The sequence below is a fragment of the Amblyomma mixtum genome, chromosome 4 (assembly GCF_055824585.1).
Source record: "Amblyomma mixtum isolate Tamu chromosome 4, ASM5582458v1, whole genome shotgun sequence".
In the NCBI taxonomy this organism is placed as follows: Eukaryota; Metazoa; Arthropoda; class Arachnida; order Ixodida; family Ixodidae; genus Amblyomma; species Amblyomma mixtum.
Genome location: NC_143015.1, coordinates 83,174,845 through 83,198,956, shown reverse-complemented (window position 1 = coordinate 83,198,956; position 24,112 = coordinate 83,174,845). Strand labels below are relative to the sequence as shown.

Here is a 24,112-nt window from a genome sequence, read left to right as displayed (position 1 = left end):
GTTTATGGGGTTTAACGTCCCAAAGTTCTTCAGGCTATGAGAGACGCCTTAGTGAAGGGCACGGGAAATTTGGACCACCTGGGGTTCCTTAACGTGCACTGACATCCCAAAGTACACGGGCCTCTAGCAATTCGCCTTCAGCGAAATTTGACAGCCGCAGCCGGGATGAAACCCGCGTATTTAGGGTCAGCAGCCGAGCACCATTAACCACTGAGGTGCTCGGCTGCTAACCCTAAAGACGCGGCTTCGATCCTGGCCACGGTGGTCGAATTTCCATGGAGGCGAAATTCTAGAGGCCCGTGTACCGTAAAAATGGGCGGATGAGACGAAATACCAATGGGTATACAGGACGCGAAGAAACACGATGAGATGAAAAATAACTAAATCACTCGATAGAATAATAAGGAAACTGGTTTTGAGGGGAAAAAAATGAAAGGGTGCAGTGCCTCCCTCATTCTCATTGGACACCAAAGCCGTGCTCTCAGAAAAAACTTGAATGAGAGCACGAAGGGAAAAAAAAAGAGGTGTCGTATTGGAGGGCTCTCGAATAATTTCTGCTGCTTGGGGATTTAACATGCACTGGCATCGCACAGCACACGAGCACCTCTTAGGTATTAGAGCCCTTGCGCTGACGTCACTGAGGGCTGAAGAGATCAATAAACGCTAGGATGGCAGCGCTCCTGCTCGAGCTGGAGCTCAGACCCGGGCTGGAAGCAACGGCATACGGCTGGGAAGAGTACCTTCCTGTTTTTCACTCGTCCCTCTCTCACATCTCTTGCACCGAGCCCTAGTCCTCAGCACTGGCAGCGACCTTTATTCGGGCAGCTCTTTCTCCGACAACTTTCACGCCTACTACTTTTGCGCTTCCAACGCACCCTAACTTTCCGACGGCCGACGGCATCAACCGACCAGGCAGACCACGCACAGTGCGTGGTATGCCTGGTCGGTTGCACAGTGCGCTAAGGGACATAGAAGTCAGGTTGCAGAAATTTAAGGCTTAGCGTTTAAGTGGAAGGATGAATTGACTGTTTATCCTATTCGAATCCGCAGTTTTTCTTTCTTACGCACTTTCTGCAGGCTTCGAGCACGCGCTGGTGGTCTCCATCGCACGAGCTTCTCTGCGCTCGCACACGCTTGTTGCCGCGTTTGTTTTGTCCTGTGCGAAAGTTTTTATTGCGTAAGCATTACTGCGCCAAGTATCGAGCCGTCGCGTAGCTCCCGGCGGTGGCCACGGTTGACCTTTAGCCGCAGCGAGGTCAAACAAATGGAGCGCCGTTGCCATAGCAACCGTTTCAGCCGCGCTCCACCAGGCTCCACGCTGCTTACGCAACTTGCCCGGTTTAACCAGAGCTATACCTCAGCTAATTTTTTGTGTATATTTAGTTGTCCCAGCCCGTGCATTAAAGGGGCGTGCTCATGCCAATGCTCGTGTCTTCGTTGCTACGACACCCTGGCCTCAGCAGGAGCATGTGACTAGCCGTGAATAATAAAATTAAAATGAAAACAAATGCTCGCACTGAGAGGCTCAGGACAGCCGTGCTCATTCAGCAGACTTTACGCACGTGCCACGTCAACGTTGTTGCGGCATCAGTGCTTACTACTGATTAAACGAAACGAGTCCATAAACCCTTGTTTAATGACAACGGTTGCTGCCGTAGCATGGATTCGACGGTACATTTTTCGAGCATTTCTGCCTGGCATCAAAACAAGATACACTGTACTTGTATATATATGTATGAACGTAGTTTGTTCTGAGTACGCAATACTTTTTTCTTACAAAACTCAGGCAGTATATATATCCTCCATTGGTAGAGCGACTGCTCCGGTGTAGCGGTGGTCCTCGGTTCGATCCCCGGACCAGGGCGAATTTTTCTTTAACTACGAAGTTTCTGAGAAAGCTGTATAGCTTTCCTTTGTAGCCGTATGGCTGCGCTCGGGTGGACGCATATGAGTAATTACTCCCTTATTACAAATCTACTCCACCTTGGGCGATTCCCCTAAACATTTGACGAAAACATATTTAGTGACAAACATGCGAAAAGGAATATCATTAGAGGCAACGCGACAGTTGAACGTAACTCACAAAGCTTTGTCAGCTGACAGCGTGCATGTGGCTGAGTCACTACACTCTTTCTCAGGTGCACAAAGAATGTACTCATCACCGTATTCTAGCGGAGGTTATGGTGGAGGAGGATATGGGAAAATAAAGGTGGATTCTCGACACATGATCATGAAAGCAGATTTAAACTGGGTAGACTGTCCTATTCCGGACACCTCTGGCCCTGTTAGATGCCTGCGCCACCCGATTTGGCGTAACTAGGAAATAAATCAGAAGAAAAGAGTGTCGTTTTCAGCACTTAATGGTGGGACAAGTCACTTTGACGGCCTTTAAATATGCGCAAAGGGTAGGCTGGAAAACGATGAAGCCTAGTGGGCCGAAAATCCTCAGGAAGAATGTTACAAGATCACAGACTAACTGCTTGTAGACGTCACTGGGAGCCGTTTTCAAGACGTAGTCAATAAGGCACTGGAAAAGATAGAAGGACGTACCACATCATTAATTTGACTAAACTCAAAGTACAATCAATGTTGAAAAACGTGGTTAAATCATTCTCTTAAAAAGAGTACAGTGGTTCAAGGCTGCTAAACCGAATGACCAACGATAGCTCCGGTTATATCGCACAACACTGATTTCAATGTTTTATTATTTAATGAGGTTTTAGTTATTATTTTGTTGTACTGCTTAAGACCACTCTCTTGTGATCGCTGCATTACCCTCCTCCTCACCTCTCCGCGGCGGCGCCCACAGCAAAAGCCTGCTCGAATTTTTTAAGAGCTCCGTACCTTCCTTCTCCCACTCTATGACGTCACCGCATCATGTCTGGCAGGGAGCTTTGGCAGTGACAACCTGGCGTTGCATCGAGCACCACCAGCGTTCTGTCGAACGCATCAAAGTCCACCGGCGTTCTATGCAGAGACCAGTTTCATACCCTGCGCATGCGATGCTGTCAGACGCTTACCCGCTCCACTCTGCCAAGGTGTATGACGCCGCGCATGGAGGGAGTGCGCACCACCCCTGGGATGCCTCCTTTCCTGTTCTCTACAACGGGGCAACGGTGACGGAGCGCCCGTCTGCCGGAGCTTTCCGCGGCAGCGTGCGCATGCCCATCGCGGCAACTACCCTCCTCCACTTCCTCTGCGCGGCGGCGCTCGCATCTACTGGGATATATGTTAGGGTATAGGGTGCCGCTACCATCCTCTCTGCAGCGCGCGCGCAGTAGGCGACTATGAAAACATGTGTGGCTCTTTAGAGATCAAACTACGGAGCCAGAGGTCACGAGCTGATACTCGCCACAAGAGGGTGGTGATGGGAAGAGCTGTCGCTGTAAACGATGTTTAGGCCACGCTCTCTGCGAACAGAGAGGACACCGAGACAAGTTTTAGCCCTCTTTCGTTCCTGGTGCTCTGAACACTTTCTCGCTGCGCCGCATGTCTCGAAAGTTCCGCCTCACAGTTCTCAATTATCAAACACAAATGTTCGCAGGCGATCAAAGTCTCCATCCGACAGTAATGCGCAAGCACAGCTGCTGGCCACTAGAAAGGTCTCCACACAGAGTTTTTTCCATCGTTTGGGGGCCGCTGTGGGGGTGCAGTGGTTACGGCGCTCTGCTGATTAGCCGAAAGACGCATGTTCGATCCCGGCCGCGGCGGTGGAATTTTCGATGGAGGCTAAATTGTAGAGACCCGTGGATTGTGCGATGTCATTGCACGTTGAAGAACCCCAGCCTGTCGAAATTTCTGGAACCCTTCACTGCGGCATCCCTCATACCCTTGGTAGCTTTGGGACGTTAAACCCCCGTAAACCATAAACCTTAGATCGTTTGATTTATTTCCTGTGTTGCTACTTGATTTCGTTTAAGCGCCAGGGACGTTACGCGTGGAGCATGGCCCGCGCATGCGCAGTAGCGGCGGCACCGCTCTGCCCACGTTACTGCCCTTTCCGCCGCCGCGCGTGCCCCGTTCCCACTTCCCCCCTCCCCAGCCCAACCCGGCAGGACTGGGAGGCGACCCAGTTCGGCTGCCACGACTTACAGGCCCAATAAGCCTTAGTCGGGCGTGCCCGGGCGGCAGCCACCGCCACTGGAGTTCCAAACGATGGACCTCCACCTAGTGCATGCAAGGATTGGTCCCTTACGGGCTGATCCAAGCATCCCTCCTGTCCCTTGCTAATATATGTTTTCACCATCATCACCGGCGGCGTCTCTACATAGAGGTGTTACTTTCCTCCCAGACGACAGGTGCTGTATTTACCTAGTGACATGCGCGCTCGGTTTCTAAACCAACGGCTTGGAGTTCAAATCTGGTTATTTCATTGTTCATTTCTGTTTCGGTTCTTTCTATTTCATCGTACCTTGGTGCCCTTAATCGAAGGACACTTTCTCCTGGCATAGCATTTGGAGAGCTGGCCCATTAAAACGACACACATTAGCTGTGCCACTGGCATACCAAAACAATATACTGATCAGTGCCTGAAATATTAACAGCTAACACACTTAGAGGCGCTGCTAAGCAAAACCTTCCGTATAGTCCAGAGCGCGTTGTTTCTGGTGTATTTTATGTCGTTTTCCACAACTGCTATGCCAACACAATACGCGACATGAAATTCGTACGCAGCGAGCTTATAATGTTCAGGGTCCACCCGCATTGGCTGAGTGTGATGAAAAGAAAGCTATGAATGTATTTCGTAATTATGAAAATAGTGGCCTTCGCTCGATTTGTTTTGCAACAGTTACAGCTGTTTTGCATCGCCATATTAGGTAACTTATGAGCGCCTTTTTTCAGTGTGTCCCAGCCTTTAAGATCAGCGCGAGCTATCTCACAAGCTTAAGAAACGCTTACCCAAGCAGCTTAGCTGATGGGCCCAATATTGGCAACTTATTGGCAAAGGCTGGGTCTACAAAGCACCAGAGTGAAACCATCCATTTGCAATATTGCGCTGATTGACAATGCTGCTTGGGTAGTCTCGTGTCCATTACAGCATTTCACCTCCACGTCATAAAGAAGGCTCGAAACCTTAAGGCCTATTCGTAAAGAATTTTCGTTGGACACTATACACTTCGTCAATAGAAGGTTGTCTATAAAAGCTATAGACTTTTTATAAATAAATTCTATGACCTAGTCAATAGAGCAATACATATTCTATAGACAGGATATAGACAACACACGAATTTATGCTGGTGCACCTTTAGTGGCTATGAACGCATGAAATTTTGCGACCATAAATTCTATATACCAGCCTATGGGCAATACAGTCCTACAGGCAGTCTATAGACATTGTGTAGATTTGTGGTCATATACTTTTACTAGACTTAGAGCTATAGACTATGAATAGAGCAGATAAAATATCTATAGAAAGGCAAGAGACTCTTTAAGAAGTTTAATGAAACTCTTGAGACCATTATAATGTTGGGAAGGTCTCTCAAGCGTCCTTAAACGTCCTCTTTCGCCCTCCGAAAGATGCATTACGCACGAAATCGAGAATAAGTTGGCTACTGTGGCGTCAGTGTCGCTCTGACCTAAGTAAAAATCGCTAACAGCCGGAAAGCAGAAATAAAAGGCCGTTAGCGTAGCTACGTAAGTCTTTGCAAAACAAACCATTCAGCGGCAAGTTTGGGCCGTTCCTCTACGTTTCAGGAGAATGCTTCGCCGCAGAACTCAATGGATTTGCCGTTGGCACAGCAGCTGAAACTGGCCGGACGTTCACTACTCTATGTTCTCTCCTGTACCGGTCCCCTGTCCTTAAATCATCTTCTGGTCTCAAGTCCTTTCTTAAGCGCTCTAGAGGTGGCCACTGATATCAGGCGGTGAGCTGGGCACATCGAAGGAGGAGGCCGCAGTATGAGGGCGTGGTGACACGAATTTAAAGCAGACTGCTCCTTTTCAACGCATAACGAAGTTATATTGTGTTTTGTAGTGACTAGCAAACCTCACATTGCAACTGGCATTGCATTAAACAAAAAGCAAAACCTGGCGGTTGATATATTTCTGGTGAATATCAATTTGGCCGTGGAATAAGTTCTCTGACATTTCGCGCAAGTGTCTCACAGCGCACGCTCAATGCGGTAGGTTGGAATACGACAGTCCATGTCTTTCCAGAAGTGCCCTGCATGCATACTATTGGTTGATAGGAATACTCACAAGCTTCTTTTTAGCGCAAGAGGCTCTCATGTACTACAACGTTTGCCGAGCCCGCTGCTCGCGATTCCGAAGCAGGAGTTGAGAAGTGATGAATGTGAAGAAGTGAAGGCTAGATTTTATCTCTCGTGTAGCCCAGGAAGCTTTGTGTAGATTTCTGTGTCATTATTGCTTTGTTGCATAAACTGTGCCACTTTGACGATTAAATAGATACGTTCAGAATGATCCCATGAAGCACCTGAAGGACTTACCGCCAAAGCCTTTAAGAGTCCAAGGACGACTGGCTCCTGAAACAGCGACACATAGTCCTTTTCGTACGCGCAGGTTTCAAGAGTTGGCACCCGCTCATTATTGCCACGGGCGCGCTTAGCACTCGGTTCTAAGTAGTCTCCGAAACAAAGCGACCAAAACAGTCCACTACTATTTACGACTCCCTAAAAAAGGACAATTTCGGTTTGGTTGACTTTTTGTAGGTGCAACCGGTAAGCAACAAACAGCCCGTGGTATTGTGATGAATAAAGAGAACAGTGGCATTAAGTGATCGCGCAAGCGTGGTGGCAAAATGATAATGAAATAATTTTTATATATAGTGAAATCTGTACTTCAGCTATAATGGGTGCCGCAGACAAAAGGCATTTAACTGTAGTCCAACACCCAAGAAAACTGCTGCATAATTCTAATACACTGCGGCTTATTTCATAACTTCTCTATCTTATTTCGGGTGCTAAATTCATAGCGTATGAAAGGTAGGGACGAAGCAACAAAACAATTTTTACGCGAAGAGCATACAATTTTCTGCTCTTTGGAGAGCCAAAGTTCGTTTCTACAAGAAGAGAGAAGGAAACATATTAAGAGAACATCCTCGTCTTTATCGCAGACGGTGCTTCACCAAGCAAGTCATCACATGAGCTATTTAGAACCGCAAACAACTTCAAAGAGAAGTGTCACGAGCTGCGCGCTTTGTATGCCGTAGTGCTCGCGTCAGCACAATACAGTGGAGCAAAAAACTGTATATGTTTGCTTTCGTCTAACTCAGGCACGAACTGTACTAAAGAGTTGAAATTGTGGTACGTCATTCCTTGTCGGTAGGGTTCAGCATTGTTTGTTTAGACAATCGCTTTTCCTCGGCGAGAAAGTAATTCCCGCCGAAATTGCGGTGCTGATTAACGTTTCAATGTGTTATTATTCACTGGTCCCTCACCGGGTCATTTTCGCAAATGCCTAATATCGTTCGGTTGTGGAAGTTTCTTGTTGGCGAGTGTGAGAATTCCCTCTTGGTTTCTCGGCACATTTTTTTGAATTAATTTGTACATTAAACGGTGTCTAAAAGAAGGGCAAGGCTGAAATGCTATAACCCTGATGAGGCTTGACCCCTTGTGCAAGTTTTGATATCAATGTACAGAACTCACATTTCAGTCCAGTCAGCAGTGCTGCTACAGAAAACAACTTTCCAAACTATTTATTTATTTATTTATTTATTTATTTATTTATTTATTTATTTATTTATTTATTTATTTATTTATTTATTTATTCAAATACCTCACAGGTTCCACACTTGGAACATTGTGTGAGGGGAGGGGTTACAATATTTAGCAGACAAAAGATGGTACAAAGTGGAAAGAACAAAAGTAAACAATATTAAATACATTGGACTGCAAATAATTTTTACACCGTACTTGAAAAAAACCGTAATATATTGACACAGAGGAAAAAAACAGCAAACAAATAGCGGCACTGCATGGATTTGACAACACATACGAACACAATTTATGTACAATATCATGGATGCATGAAGGTGGTCAATTCGTTTTTGAAGATTAATGGGTCACGTATGGTAGCAATGCAATCCGGAAGACCATTCCAACACTTGACAGCACGTGGCAAAGCAGAAGAATTAAACGCGAGTGTACGGCCGAATAGACGTTGGAAGCTAAGATTATTATGTAGGCGACGTGAAGTGCGCATTGGGCGTGTAAGTGGCAGTGTGGACGCGTGACGACTGTATATTAGTTTCTGTAGTAAGCAAAGTGCGATATCCCTATGTGTCTGTAAACTTGTTAGCGATAAAGATAAATTGATGCTTGTTACGCTGGAATGACGGTTGTAGTCGTGAAAAATAAAACGCGCTGCACGGTTCTGAATTGCTTCGAGGGAATGAATTAAATAAGCCTGATGTGGTGACCAGATGGCTGATGCATATTCTAGTTGGGGACGGACAAATGTTAAGTATGCTAGCTTGCGGGTAGAAACAGGTGCGCTATGAAGATTTCTTTCCAGGTAGCCAAGCGTGCGCGATGCTTTGGCAGTTATGCATTGAATATGTTCCGTCCAAGAAAGATTAGAAGTCAGATAAACGCCAAGGTATCTATAGGAAGACGTGCGGGATAGTGTGACACTGTTAAGGGAATAAGTGAATGGCGAGTTTGAATGGTTCCGGCTAACTGTCATGATTTGCTCTTGCTCTTTACATCAAAAAGAAATTGTAAAAACAAAAGACTTCTGTAAACATCCAGGTCAGTATGCTATGTTCGAAGGGAGCAATATTTAACAAGAGTAAACGGGCACTACTTATATTAAAGGAAAGAGCACTAAATCAAACGTGTTGCCGTAGAAATTTATAGAAGTGTTATTGCCGAATTTCTAAGGTGGCTGTGTAGCCAGCATAGAACTGAAGCTGCAGTGCTTCAATTTTTTCATGAAACTCTAGATCTGCCACGAAACGTCTAGAAATGACCTTCATCTATATCTAAGTCGCAAGTGTTCAACGTCAACTGTGGCTGTGGGTTCCCTCACGGGTGCTTCTTCTGTGGTTACTCCTCAGGATAACTCCTCACCATGAAGAGTGGTGAGGAGGAATATTAGCCCGCCACAGAGTAATACGTTCACAGTAGAAGTCATGTGCACAAACCACAGAGAAACCGACCAGCTCCGATTTCTTTTAGCGAATTATATACCTTTCTTGCATAAGCATGGCCGATAATGAGCACAACGCTCTTTAATTAGAACCACCTCAAAGAAGACGTCCAAACTATGAGCGTTCTCTTTCTGTTGAGGTCAAAATGTACAACATGCATGATTAACTGTAAATAAGCTGGTACTCACATCCACTGGCTTGTTTTCGTCGCAAGTGAGAAAATAGTTGTCGAAGCACTTTGAAAAGAAAATGGAATAAAAAATGTTGAATTAGAGTGTCGTGAGCAGTAGCCCAAAAGTATTAGACAAAGATGATGGAAAGTGCAATATTTTTTTAAGCAAGCATCTGAAACAACCGAAAACAGCCTACTCAAGTGGCTACCAAGATGTGTCAGGCTTGCGTCATATTTATAATGACTAGAAGCAAAAGTTGTTAGTTTTCTTTTCTACCACCGGCGGCATTCCTTTAGGATGCTGGGGTGAGAGTAGCCATTGCCTATATCTAATATTTAAAGCCGCAATTTTCGTATGCATGAGACGGAATTATTCTTCTATATGCACCCTCTTATAACTTGCTTGGGCACACAACGACGTGCCTGGAATTTCTATGAACAAAGTCCTCCATCGCGAAGGTGGACAAGTGGCCATGTTTCAAAAAGCAATTTCTACCACAGAACAGTATTAAAAGCAAGATTAACACCGGATGTGCCCTCCTCACATTGTCTTATCTTCCTGGGCGAGAAGGGAAAGTGCTCCAGCTGAGCAGATCTATTCGTATGCCTGGGGATGAAGTGAAGCCCATCACTATTTTTGAGATATAGTTTTGGTGAGTAATAGAATCTTGTATGTCGTAGTAATACCAGTTTTTAGGGATAGCAGAAAAGACGCGAATCTTGATAGCTAGCCCAAATCCGAGGTTTATCATCCGATATGGGTCACAGGTGGTCACGGGGCATGTGCGCCAACATTGATCCGGTTTCGCCGCAGGCGCGCGCTTTTCGGATTGCACGAGAAATAGCCGCAAGTTGTTGAGTCACAGCGGCATGGTTAACCGCGTTTTCCAAATTATAAAAACCATAATAGTTATTGCTAATGGCCGGCTACAAATATCCAATAGCAACCAGGCACCTGTCTTTAAAAGTTAAAAATCGAACTCTTGGAATTAAGTTCACCACTTTACTCGTTATCACGATTTCAGCTTTTCTGGTATCCGCCATCACTGGCATTACTGTGCCTCAGAAAAACGTCTTTTTACCCAGCTGGCTTCGCGTAAACTCCTGGTATCTGCCGCAGGGAGCAGCAATCATTGACCCGACACTTTTTGGCCGCAACTTCAATCAGACAAACAAGGACGTGCCCATTTTCCCTTGAAGCCCTTCTCTTTGCCTTCCTCAATTTGTGACGCTCTTTCTTGGAAAAATAGCCAAACCCTTGGCAACAATAGTGAGCCACGCAACCGCGTATAGTTGTGCGGAAAACAGCAAAAGAAAACGAATTTCCTCGTTTCCCCGGACTGCGCACGTAACATTCAGTGCACCGGAGGGCAAGTTGCTAGAGTCGCCACCTAATGTTCACAGCATCGGTGCGCACGTTGTGGGAGGCTGCAACGCCTGATGTAGCAGTGTCTTACGATTTCTTTAGCAGTTGTAACAGCAGTCGCTAGGCGCTTGGTTTAGGGCTGCTTACGCGCAAACCACCGGAAAATGCCTAATGAAACGTACGACACCAGGAAGAAGATGCCCGCGAGCAGTAGAGAATCCCGCTTATTTTATACCCAGTTCCTTGGCGTTTTGACTTTATGGGGTCTATTACTTGTTTTCACCCATTTTTCATCTCTTACATCAGAGAGAAAGACGATCAACTGGGCTGTAGTAGAACTTTTTGACGGGTTAGTTGGTACATCGTTTTGAAAGAATGTCGTACGCCAAAAAAGACGAAACAGGAAGGAAGCATAGAACAGGAAAGAGGCGCAACTTCCAACATGAATAACAGGAAAGGTAACCAGGCGCTCTTTTATAGCCGCTGAGCTGCATGAGGGTGCGTGAACATGAGACTAGCCAATAAAAAAAATATAAAAACAAATGCGGTGGTGGGCGAGTGATAACAGCACAACAAGTCATAGGGAGGTCGCTATTACAAAAAGCAGAGTTGATAACACTTGCGAGTGTGAATGACAGCACAGGTTGAAAGATTATGAATAAGGATAAGAACCAACGCTAAGATCTTAACAATCATAAAACCGATTGAACCACCGCATTTGTTTTTAGTTTTTTTTTTATTGGCTATTCTCATGTTCACCGCACCCTCATGCAGCTCAGCGGCTATAAAAGAGCGCCTGGTTACCTTTCTTGTTATTAAAGTTGGATGTTCCGCCTCTTTCCTGTTGTATGTTTCCTTCCTGTTTCGTCCTTTTTTGGCGTACGGCATTGTTTGAAATCAACTGGGCTAGTTGGTAAAGATTCATAGTGACACACAGCGCAAAAAGACGAGGAACCAGAGTCTGTGTCTTTCTTACTCTTGTTCCTCGTCTTTTTGAGCTGTGTATCACCATGAATACATCAGAGAGATAATCTCTGCTTTGCACTCTGTTAGCGCACGCTTCAAAAGGCAGAAGACAACGCCTCACTTTGGCAAGTGGGGTGGTCGTTGCAATGCTGGCGAAGATGGGCTTGCCGCCAACAGCCTTCTTGTTCAACTTGAATACGTCGCATGATATGGTAATGAGGCCACCTGTTGCGGCATTCAAGCTCTCGCAGAGGTCCTTTATCGCTGGGAGTGCAAAGTCTAGAAAAATGGAAGTGTCACGCATTGAAAGATATGCATTCATACTCATAGTTGCAACTTCTTCTGATAAGAAGAAAGTACTGCTCGACTCTGAATTAAGGCTTCTTGAAGCCGCGCTCGATTATCCTAATCGATACCAGTTTTGGACAGAAAGTCTGTTATTTCGTTCAAAGTACAGAAAACATTATATTTGAGTATAGAAGCGTGTACATATTTATGCATATGGGTAAATGTGCATACAGGTGCAGTTTTTTATTTAGATGTAAGCGCTGCGGATGCATCCTGGCGGAGTAAATGTTTTCGAGCCGGACAAGGCACAAGAGGGGAGGATGTGCTCTAAATCCTACTTTAAACAGTGGTATGCAAGCACGCTTCACGTTCTAGAAGTGGAAGTAATCTATAGTGTAAATACGGTTCACTAGCGGAAGAGGGCTATGTTGATGAAAATAAAATAATTTTTATCCAGAATAAAAACTCCTAGATTTCTTGCTATCTGTGGTGATGGTGCTAGCGCGATTCTTATTTCACTCCTAGTAGAGGAAATGCGCAGGCGCCGTTTTAACAAACTATGAGTATAACTCTGTACGAAGCGAACTCGCAGCTTTTTATGAAAGCGGGTGGTACCTTGCAGTGATTTCTTTGTTTAAGGAGAATTTCACATCATCCAGCTCCCAAATGAAGAGTTTTCCTTGCTATACATTACGAGCGGGGTAAATAAAATTTCGCAAAAGAGCGAGCGGAGTAGTACTTCGCTCCCCATTTTTGCTTGCTTTGCTTTATTGGGGTTTAACGTCCCAAACCAACTGAGGCTAGAAGGGAAGCCGAAGTGAATGGCTCCAGAAATTTTGACCACCTGCGGGTCTTTAGCGTGCACTGACATCTCACAGTACATGGGCCTCTGGAATTTCGCCTTCATCGAAATTCGGCCACCACGGCCCAGATAGACCCGCGTCATTACGGTCAGCAGCCGAGCGCCGTAACCACTGAGCCACCTTGGAGGGGCGGTCGCCATTTTTGTGCAGGCATACTTTGCCACAAGTACTAACATAAAATTTTTCTTTCCAACATAAAGCCTTCGGTATACAAATGACTTTCACGATTCTTCGGGCACTTACGTTATTAGTCGCGGCATTTCGTTGCCACTATTTTCATGAATTATGACACTTCTGGCGGAATTTTGCAATTCCCAACAAAGAAATCAATCGCTAGTATTTTGAGGCCGAAAACTAACAAGCATTCCCGGTTAAGGCCTCAATATATTTATTAGGTGAAAAAATAATTCATTTCTAGAATAAAAAAAAGGTGTGTTAAATGGTTAAATCAGTGCCGAAGTAGCAACACATGTGATAGCATTGAATCTTAGTGAAGGCAGGACAGCTTGCAGCACTTTACACTTATGCAGACTTGCTTTAAACTCACTAGGATGTGTGTTATGACATAGGTGCAGTTGTACCAGGCCAGGAAAGTCACGTCACTGAAGAAAGCAACGCCCTAAATTCAACGAAAGGAGATATCAGTTGTGCTATGAAGAAAACGGGCTAAGCCGAATGTCAAAGCTGCCGGCATTCGTTCCGCTTTTGTCGCATAGTCTACGACAGCGATTTGTATGTGACGTCGTCGTAGATGTCAGGAAGAAATGCACCTCTGGAAACGTGAGGCGCACTCTTTGCGGCTCATAGATGGTGGTAGCCGCACAGCGGTATATTACAGGGTCTTTGACGACTAAACTTGGCCCTGTTTTCACCCGCTTGTGTTCTTGGAGATAGGCGGCGCGCATAGTGCCTATGGCGGATTTAATGGATTGCGCGGCCACGCCCATTGGCTTCTTTCCATAACTTGACAGCGTGCTCGGCTTTCTCCGCTACTGTCGGCACTTTTCCTGCGTGGCCTTCAGGTGCTTCTGCTTTTCACGAGGGGCCGCGCGAACATCGCTGCTTTCGCTGATTGACGCGTTAATATATAGACAGCCACCGGTCAAGTTTCCCGAGCCAATCGCAACGCCGTATCAAGAAGCTTAGCGAGAGGAGCAAGGAGTGTTTAGCGCAACCGTGGTGCTCTTCCACGCCACCTGCTTGCTCTTTATGGCATCAGCACCTTCGCTCTCTAGGAGCCATAGAGCTTCTAAATTTAGAGGGAAGACGGGCGGCACTACACTTCATTCACCATGGATAGGCGCAGCAATGCCGGGAATACAAGGTTTCTTGCTTAGCTTGACTATTCCTGGACATAAAACGGGGATTCAGTCATAAAAATACAACTCTTCTCGAGGGAAACCTCGAATAAATGCTGTGAAAGTTTCCATTCCAGCCTAGCACCACAGTTTGACGTACACTAAATGTGTTTAAGAAGTGAAAAAAAGCAGTGTTGAAATTACCTAACCTGCCCACAGAGCAGACCGCGGCGGCACAACTTCCAATTTAGAGGAAAATCTACGTTTTCGGCCCCTCATTAGCCAAGCCAACCAGGAAACTGCGTCTTCGCGGCATCATTGCAGTTGAATAAATGCTCTTTAAGAAACTCGCTTATTCAGTGGCGCCAGATTTCCCTCTAGGTGATATTGAAAACTCTATGGTCGAAGCCGCGCGTGGCGTGCGTCAGCTAACTGGGCTAAGTCGAGAGAAAGCTAGGAGAAGTATGTTGTCAGGCAAGCAAGTGCCTCTAATGATTCAGAATGCGGTCTCGGATTTCTAGCGAGCCAAGCGGCTGACGGCAGCAGTTTTGAGGATCCTAGTAGATAGAGTTACTGCAAATGCTACCAAAGGCAGCAGAGTTGCGCGTCTGCTGTCAAAACGCCACTCGCGACTCCATTGGTAGAGCGCCATCACGTGGTGTCCAAGCAATCGTGTACTGCGGAGAAGGCGACGCTCGGGACACTTTTTGTAATTCCCGACGCCGCCACTGCAGCGAACTGGATTGACAGCCGGCCAAGTTCAAGCGTATAAACTATCCACCCGCTGTTTACGTTCGCTGCTGTTCAAGTGCGAAGCTCTCGCGTTGTTGTTGGTTTTTTTTTTTTTGCTAAAAGTTGCTTTGAGGTTTCCTTACTGAAAACAGGCTGGACTTGCGGCTCTGCGCTTTTTCGTGTACGCTGTTTAAACGCTAAAATAGAGCTCTGCGTTGCATATTTATGCCTGTTGGCATAAAACCTGAATGGCAAACAATTTTTAAGCGAGGGAAAACATGTTCAGCCATCTGATTGTTTACTTCAGATGCTAACGTTCATCCAGTTTCGAGTAGACTGTATTCTGGATTTTGTACCGTCCTCATTTAGTTCTGGCTCGTAACATTTTGCAGGAGTTTCGGATTCAATAAAGGGGACGATAAGCAGGTGTTTTAATGCAGGTCCGGGGATTAAATGTTGCCGCAAAGATGAATGAATGCTGCATTTGTACGGCGTATTTAGAATACTGAGTCTGCCCTTAAGTTATCAGGTAAATAGTTCGGGGAAGACGACTGTGGGAATCGCCTGCTGGCACAGGTCACGGCGCGCGCTAGAAAGAGCAGCGCTTTTTCTTGACTATATTTTTTGTCTCGGTCACGCAGTCGGCTGTTTCGATGCTCTTTGTTTGCGACCAAGCAAAAAAGTGGTTTACAAACCCCGGAAAAGCGCCGCGGTCGATCGATGATGCTCTATAGGCATGTCGCCTGCAGACACAGAGTGCGGCTTCGCCGCATAGGTTCGGTTGCTTGACAGGCAAGATGGCTGATCTACGCGCAACTCTGCTACCTTGGTAGCATATACAGTAATTCTACTAGTAGAACAATCTCAACGCCACCTGGGACCGTAATATATAAGCTGTCCTATTTCCCTTGTCGATTTCGCGTCCATTGGGTCCTCTGCAAATGGTCACTCAGCGTCTGTGGCTAGCGCCTCAGCCATTGGGTGGCTGGCGATCTGAGCTTATCATTGGCTGAAACTGGATGCAATGTGCAGACAATGGTGAGGTGCATCACAGCAGTTTGTCAACAGCAGGATATTGGCTACGTGATACATCCAGTAGTGAGGTTTGATCGCCAACCACTCAATGACCGGGTCACCTGCCCTAGACGCTGAAAGCCGCGGATATATCTGAGTGACCACTAACAAAGGACAGATTGGACACAAAATGGGCCACGGAAAGTGGACAGCTGATAGAGCTTATAGACCCTTGGGCACTGGACGCAGGTACCAACCCACTCCTCATCGGCCTTAGCGATGTCCTTGGCTAAATAGGCTACCCTCCCAACATTTTGTGCGGCAACACGAAGCTGCCATTGGCAACAATGTCGAGCCTTTGCACATCTTCATTAGGCTAGCTTAATCTGATAGCCACGCTGCAAGCGCAGACATACCCACACAGCGGCAGCTCTTTCTCGTAATGGAGCGGTTGTTACAGAGCCGAAGGACACCCTTTCTCCCTACCACCGGAGTATGTTCCCCGCGTGCAGTTTTGGCATGGAACATAGGGTACTGTTAATATTCGTTTTTTTAGGGTATGTTTCTAACACAAGTGCCAACTTTCAGTGTGTAAACTCAAGCGAAAAACGGTTTGCATGATATAACGCGCTCTCTAGGCGCGAATAGTTGAAAGAAGAGTTCATAGATGGCGCCAGCTGCAACAGCAACAAAGTGAAGGTACCGCGCAAAGGACAACACGCCGAGCAGCCAGGCGCACCTTTGTGCTGCCGAACTATTGGTGTGATGAAAGAGTTACGAATGTTTCGTCCCTATTGACTTCTGTTCATTACCAAGAAAAGCTATCTTCAACTATATAGGATGAAAGATGAGGAAGACGACGATCTACGAAAAGTAGCCCGTCAGGCTACTATTTAGAACAGGACCACGCGAGAGGGCGCTGGAAAAGCTGAGTGATCAGCGGGATCGGAAAATGGGGCTACTCTATTGGTGCCGCCACTGGCTCGAATTATGCTTGAGGGGTAAGTTTTCTTCTGCTTGCTGTCATTCCGAAGAATAAGTTCTGAAGTTTTCAGATCACTTTATTCGCTGCGGTTTCCGGACAGTGCTCAGAAAAGGTGAATCCTACCGCTGCCTCAAAATCAAGGCACCGCTTAAGAATTTCGCAAGTAGCCTTCCTACAGTGCGCCGTTTAGTCCTTCGGAGCTTCAGGGAACAGCACTTCAGTGACGCAGTGTTCTCATAAAGAATTTTTCAAAAGTGCAGTAAAATAGACACCGTGCTCTGTAGAGAGAGCTCAATCCAAATTTTCCTATCCTTACTTCATGGCGAAGGCAGGAGCCACGCTTGATAAGAAGTGCAGAAGTTATAACCTCCGTCAAGAGGGAAAAATTCTTCACGGTTGTTACAGAACAGGAACGCTGTGCACAGGTGTCAGATATCGCGGGGTGTGGAGTGTTTTCACCAAACCCCTGAGAGTTCAATGTTCAGGTGTGCCGCAAATGCTTATTTAAACCGTCCACAGCAATCCCTATGATGTGGAAACGTTTCAGCAAAAGACGCAAACTGAACATTATGGCAAACGTTTTACCTAGGGATTCATTGGCATTCTAGCATTGGTCTTCACGCAGCTTGTACGGCAGTGGAGGTGTTCTTTTGTGCGTGAAATAACTATGAAACAATTGAGTAAGAAGAAGTCTATCGCAGGAATATAGTAGAACAATCCAACCTATAATTCCATGCTCATAAGGACATAGAATTATACAGCTGTGCTGTTATTTGCCTTTGGTGCCAGTCCAGGTGCTGGCCAGGTTTCAGCTCTGCATTACAGGTTTTGCTTCAGGGCTGTCATTATCTACATCGTCTGCGTCCTGATGCTGAGCATTGTGCACAGTCTTACCGGGCACAACCGACAGCTTCCACGTTTTGTAAACCGCACTTAATCTACCAACAGCATGACATTCGGTAAATATAACCGCTGAAATAACAACTCCATCTGACTTAAACTCAAAAGTAGGCGCGCCCAACGGTTCCTTTCCGACAGGCTCGGTACCTTACACGCAGCGCCGGACGCTGTTTCCAGCGCAATCAACACCTTCGCAATACTCAGAATATTTCATCAAGCAACCACACGAAGGGTCCATCTGAAGTCCTCGATGACGCGTGGACTGTGAGAATGGACAGCCGTATTATCGACACCACCACGCGCATACCACGTGATCAGGACCCTGGTGAAAGCGCCGCCATGTTTTCCCAGCAGTTATTATGCAGTGTACAATGCGTGATTTTATACCATCGATTGTGATATCGGCAGTTAATTTTTTTTTACTATCCGTAACTAGATGTGATGTGCAATTGATTGTTTTACATCACTAGTTTCCATCGCCATATGTGCAGGTATGAAAGCGGTATGCACAAAATAATAAATAAATCTTGCGTTATACAACTTCATTCTTAGCTTGCATGTAATATACAAGTAACTGAAGACTGCAGAACTCTAGCTCGATAAAAACAGCAAATTACAGCGACTTGAGAGCGAACACGCAAAGAAGCAGGTACAAAGGGAAACAGGAAATCCATAAAGTACAACAGCTGCAAAACCGTAAATATTCTTAAAGCTAATGTTTATGAAACATTTTTGCCGGTAGGTTCATAACATCAGTACCTTTTTCTATGGAATTCAGTTTATATTAAAGAGAGCAACGGAAATATTCATTTTCAGTCGCTCTAAAATCCGAGGCTAATTTACCCACGTCACGTATGTTACATTCTTTGCCGCAACTTATAACAGCCGTCCATCAATTGTGGTTCATATGTATTCTGTACTGAACTAAAACCATACATTAAGTGGGACTTGGTAGCAACAGCCGTTTCGCCCAAATCAGTAGGAGCTTGTGTTGCGTAGACAGAGAGACTGTCATCGTTCTCGAGTTAGTTTGAGTTTGCGGCAACCGTGCCATCGTTGGCCTTCATAAATCGTTCTTTCGTTCACGTACAAAAGACACACAAAAGCAAAAAGAAGAAAAAGTTGTCTCCGATGCACTTACCTGCATCATTTCCTATGACATACAACAAGTAATTGTAAAGCAGGTAAAATTGGCTCCCGAGGTCCAAAGTGGCGATTCCTTCAAGCAAGCACTGCTATAAAAAAAATGTCTTCTTGAATTGCTAGCTCTAATAGCGTGAATTCATCGAAGTACTCGAACGAGGTGACGACTTGTCGTCTTGGATGGACACAATGCAGTGCGTGCTTTTTGTAATAATGACAGCAAAGACCGCTGGGCCATCTTAGGCTAAGTCATCGTTGGTTACCGTCCTGCCAATGAGCGCAAAACTCACACTTTACTCTTTTTTTTTTGTTGCTGCCAGCAAAGTGGATTTTCAAAATCTGAAGCATCAGTGCATTGCAGCAAGATGGCGAGTTGGGCGAATTGTGCGCTAATAATTTCAGCCGGTAAGCGTGAACCAGCCGATCACAACAAAACGTTGAAAGATGGCTACACAAGCGCCTTTACCAAGTAAATTATTTTATGAAGAAAGCGCCCTTCTATACCATCTCAGCAATCTGCCAACAAAAAGAAAAGCAAGAACTGCAAGAAGAGAACAATAAAAGCAAAATCAAATCGAGCGCTAAGGTGAAAAAATGTACTTATGTGAGATGGCAAGGTAGTCAAGTTCTTTCTCGTATAAAATAATGCAAGTCTCATTAGCACATTTGAGCCCTTTCTTTGCGGTGTGAAAAGCCACGGTAATTTCTCTTGTCCGTTTATCCCTTTGTGTTGTCATAGTGGTTGTGTCATTAAAATGGGGCACACACGATTTACACCCGAGTCAATGCTTTGGCATCAAACATAAAAATGTTTGATGTTCCCTTAACATATGATTTATGCAGTGTGCCGGTTGACCGACGTAACACCTGCCATATTTCAAGAGCACGTGATAAACAACTCTAGCCTTTTTCATTGCTAACTTTGAGTTGTGCGAGGGCATGGCTACTGTGGACAACATGAGGAGGATATCCGTTTTCTCTCTATCAATGTTTCTTAAAATAAAGGGCCAGTTCCTGAGATTTCTTCAATGAATATGAAATAATCTCCTCGGCTTCATTGAAAGCAGAATATTCCCCGGAGGGGTGCACACACAAAATGACAATTTTTCTATACCCCTTTTAATTATCTTAGATTTAGAGAACTGTAAGTAGGCCAACACAGCGCAGTTCTAATGAAGTTTAACAAAGTGGTTGCTTAGGTATAAAAGAGAATACACGGATTATTTGATGTGCCCTTCATTAAATGCTCTACAAAAATGGCCAGTTAGATAGACAAGCTCATTAACAATTACCTTATTGCGTCTGCCTCGACAAGAATTTGAATATATTACAGTTTCTCAGTTCTAATGAACTAAGATGAATTATTGAAAATGCCTATTCTTGGTTCAGTTTGAGATATCGTGGAACAACTTTCCCTGTAAATGCATCAAGTTTACAGATTCTATATAGATAGCTCTATACAAATCAGTAGAGAAGTACTAAAGAGTTTGTTGTGCCGTGGCCTAAAAAGGTCGTTATCAGAATAAATATATTTTTCTTCATCTGAGTAGACCCAGATGAGGTAATTGTGTTTATCTCTCCATCAACCGCCATATCCTGTCAGCTAGAAGCAGTAGGATGCATCCGCAAAGCTGTGTCGGCGCCGACATTTACATATATAATTTTTTTCTGATTTTGATTGTTGATAGGTTGCGCAAACTCCGATGGGCAGGTTGTGATGAAGTGAAAAGTTGTCATGTCTCCTCTCGACCATTCGGGAAATTTCCTGAATCGGACATCGGCTGGGTTTTCGTAAGGTGATCACTGTGTTGCTATCCAATTAAAATAAGCTGCCGGGACATCCAGAGAAGATCTAAGGTCTACATTGTGGTTGGCACCAAACTGAAACAGTGTGGGCTCATCATTAAAGCTGAGCTTTTCGATACGCAATGCCTTTTATGTCAGCAGCCGCCGCGGTGGCTCAGCGGTTATGGTGCTCGGCTGCTGACCCAAAAGACGCGGGTTCGATCCCGGCCGCGGCGGCTAGAATTTCTTTGGAGGAGAAATTCTAGAGGCCCGTGTACTGTGCGATGTCAGTGCACGTTAAAGAACCTCAGGTGGTCGAAATTTCCGGAGCCCTCCACTACGGCGTCTCTCATAGCCTTAGTCGCTTTGGGAAGTTAAACCCCATAAACCAAACCAAACCTTTTATGTCAGCACGACTTTTGAGACTTCCCTTGTTGCCGCTTAAATGAAAATAGGAGGTCGGATGGTCTTTTACAATGACACTGCGTTGCCGGCGTTGTGTTGTTATTGGAAATGCCTTCTCACGGAACGTTGACACTTCCTGCATATACGGTACGCTGAACGCTGACCGCAGAGTTTTTGAAAACGTGGGCTGAATAATACACGTTAGTTGGCTAGGACAGTTGTCATCATGAGCCACAGTAACCTCTAGGTAAACCTGATTAAACTATTGGGATTTTTGAGCACACGAACAGCACTGGACTTAAGTAAAGTTGTCCAGCGCCATGCTTGACAAAAAACTCATAGCGGCCTCCACCTTTTCCAGCAACTACCTAATTATCACGAAGCTTGATGGGAAGCTTGAGAGATTTTTCAGCTTAACACTTTGTCTTACCCGGTTGAAGTCTGTTAAAGCTGCCACGATGCCGTCCTGCAACAAGGGTAAGTAAATAGAAAGGTTATGGCGAACAGACATAACAGCTTAGGTTTTCTAAGACTTTTTAAAAGATAAGAACTTCAAGGATTCCATCAGTCGTGGTCCACTGATTATAAGAATGCATACAGCTGCAAGGAGGAGGAGGCGGATATAGAAGAGGAAAGGCAGGGAGGTTAACCGAAATAATAATCGGTTTGCTACCCTACACGGGGGGAAGGGGGTGAGGGGATAAAAAAAAGAAAGAGAAAGGAGAGTAACGGAAAATTGAAGTCACTTTAAAAAGTCAGTGTTCGTTAAAGTCACAGCCTATCGTGCAGGCCAGAAGTTCTCAAGAAGCGGAGCAGTGCCTTGCAGGCCTTCTCCGCCGACGACCGCCGCGGCCAGTGGCCGAGAATCTTCATTTCAGTTAAAGGGCGTGTATCTAGGCGCTCCAGCGCGCGGCTGAGAGACTGCCTTTCGGTGGTGTAGGCAGGGCAGTCACAAAGAATGTGGGTTATGGTCTCGTCATGCCCGCAGATGGAACATGCCGGACTATCAGCCATACCGATTAAGAATGAGTAGTGGTTGGTGAACGCTACGCCAAGCTAGAGGCGACACAGCAACGTTTCTTCTCGTCGTGGTAGGCCTGATGGTAGCCGGAGCTTCAGATCAGGGTCCAAGGATTGTAAACGGGAATTGCAAAATTGGCCCGAATTCCACGCGGCAAGCGTGAGGTCCCGCGCAAGTGCGCGAAGCCTGCTCGCTGCATCCGATCTTGAAATGGGGATCGACACAAAATCGCCGTCGTCGTGAGCAGTTCGCGCGACCTCATCCGCGCGGTGATTACCTGCTATGCCGCTGTGCCCCGGTAGCCATTGGTAGATAATGTCATGTCCTTTGTTGATGGCAGAGTGATGTAGCTGTCGAATTTCTGCGACCAGTTGTTCATGGGCTCCACGGCGAAGAGCAGCTTGTAAGCCTTGGAGGGCAGCTTTCGAGTCGGTGAAAATAGACCACCGCTGAGGGCGCTGCTGACTGATGTATTCAATGGCGACACGAAGAGCGGTGAGTTCTGCACCCGTCGAAGTTATAATGCTTTCTGAATCTCGGAGGACAATGAAACTGCGGAGAAAGACGCAGGAGCATAAAATAAATGAAAGAGATTTCAAAATTCCTACTGCCGCTGAAGTGTTACCGCACAGAGATTTTTGGACGTTTTACGCTAAGTGGTCTTTACGCACGCGCCCTGCATCCCTGGAAGCCGACATTTGTGCCTTGCAAATCTGGCCGAAAGGCAGATTCTGAAAGTATCTTAGGAACTACTGAAGTTCATTGAGCACAAGTAAAAATTATTACCATTTTGATTCTCTATCATAGTTTAAGATGCGGTTTCTGGTTATAAACGACAAACAGCAAAATCAACCTTTCAGACCGCTCCTTCGGTGTTTATAAGGCCAATACGAAGAACGCCAGCACATGAACGCTGCTTTTTTCCAAGCACTGGAAATTAGTAAAATCGCTTGTGCATTATTAAATGCTGATATATTATCTTCGTGTGATGTTTTGTCTTCCCTGTTAGAGATGTGACAGGGTAAAGTAAGCCTGCCCTAAATATTTTTCTGGATAGAATGCAGACTATACAATGGAAACACTGCAAAATGATTGTCTGGTAAACCCTACCAACGCTAATTAGCTAATCGTTCTTGCCACTATTTTGAGAATAATATTAGTGGAATTTTATGTTGCCTAAAATAAATCACGATGAGTTTTTCAACTTAGTGCACTAAAAATTCTCTCTTTAAACATGAAAGCATTCTGTAAGAAAGTTACACCAGCAAGTAACGGTTTGAGACCGAAACTAGAGAGAGCTAAGGCGAAACGTAGAAGACGGAGGGTTTAGCTGTCCATTTTATGGAGTGAAACCTTTGAGGTAAAGTACATTCATGCCGTCTTCTTGATGCTTGGACAATACGGAGTTTAAATGCGTCACTCATTGTTTTCTATACTACACTCTTTTTGATTACAACCGTGCGCGGGCAGTTCACGCCTGCTGCAACAAGAGATATAAAAAGAAAGAAAAGAACAACAGTTAATCATAAATGGCGGCATTTACGTTCGTCCTATTTTTCAGTAGTGTAAAAACGGTAGCATTCCGTGGATTATTTTGAAGGAATAAATCCCGCTATATTAACAAACAGCTGTTAAGTCAGCCCTAAACTTCGAAAAGCGGCTTTTTTAACCGTTGTTTTCATCAAGTCTCTTGTTTGTTGCCATTATGTTATCGCAACTTTTTTATGTTGTTCTCTTGTAAGCTTATATCCTTTTAATTTGCTTTAAATGACACCCACTCCTGCTAAAGACCTTTTTTTACCATGTGTAGCCGTACTTCTGAAGGAACAAAAACAAATAAATATTTTTTACTCCCAGGCGACTCTTGCAGGGTGATATGGTTTATGGGGTTGAACGTCCCAAAGCGACTAAGGCTATGAGAGACGCCGTAGTGGAGGGCTCCGGAAATTTCGACCACCTGGGATTCTTTAACGTGCACTGACATCGCACAGTACACGGGCCTCGAATTTCTCCTCAAAAGAAATTCAGCCGCCGCGGCCGGGATCGAACCCGCGTCTTTCGGCCA

General features: G+C 45.4%; 1 protein-coding gene across 1 annotated transcript; it reads right to left on the bottom strand.

Moving 5' to 3' along the window:
- Positions 1 to 974: 974 nt before the first annotated feature.
- Positions 975 to 22,676, bottom strand: LOC149347229 (uncharacterized; the record flags this gene model as incomplete). Its single annotated transcript, XM_089541527.1, has 6 exons — positions 975 to 2,527; positions 6,447 to 6,482; positions 9,298 to 9,345; positions 11,735 to 11,892; positions 21,457 to 21,492; positions 22,325 to 22,676. Coding segments are annotated over 6 exons (807 nt in total), but the record flags the coding sequence as incomplete, so codon positions are not given.
- Between the last annotated feature and the right edge of the window lie 1,436 nt (positions 22,677 to 24,112).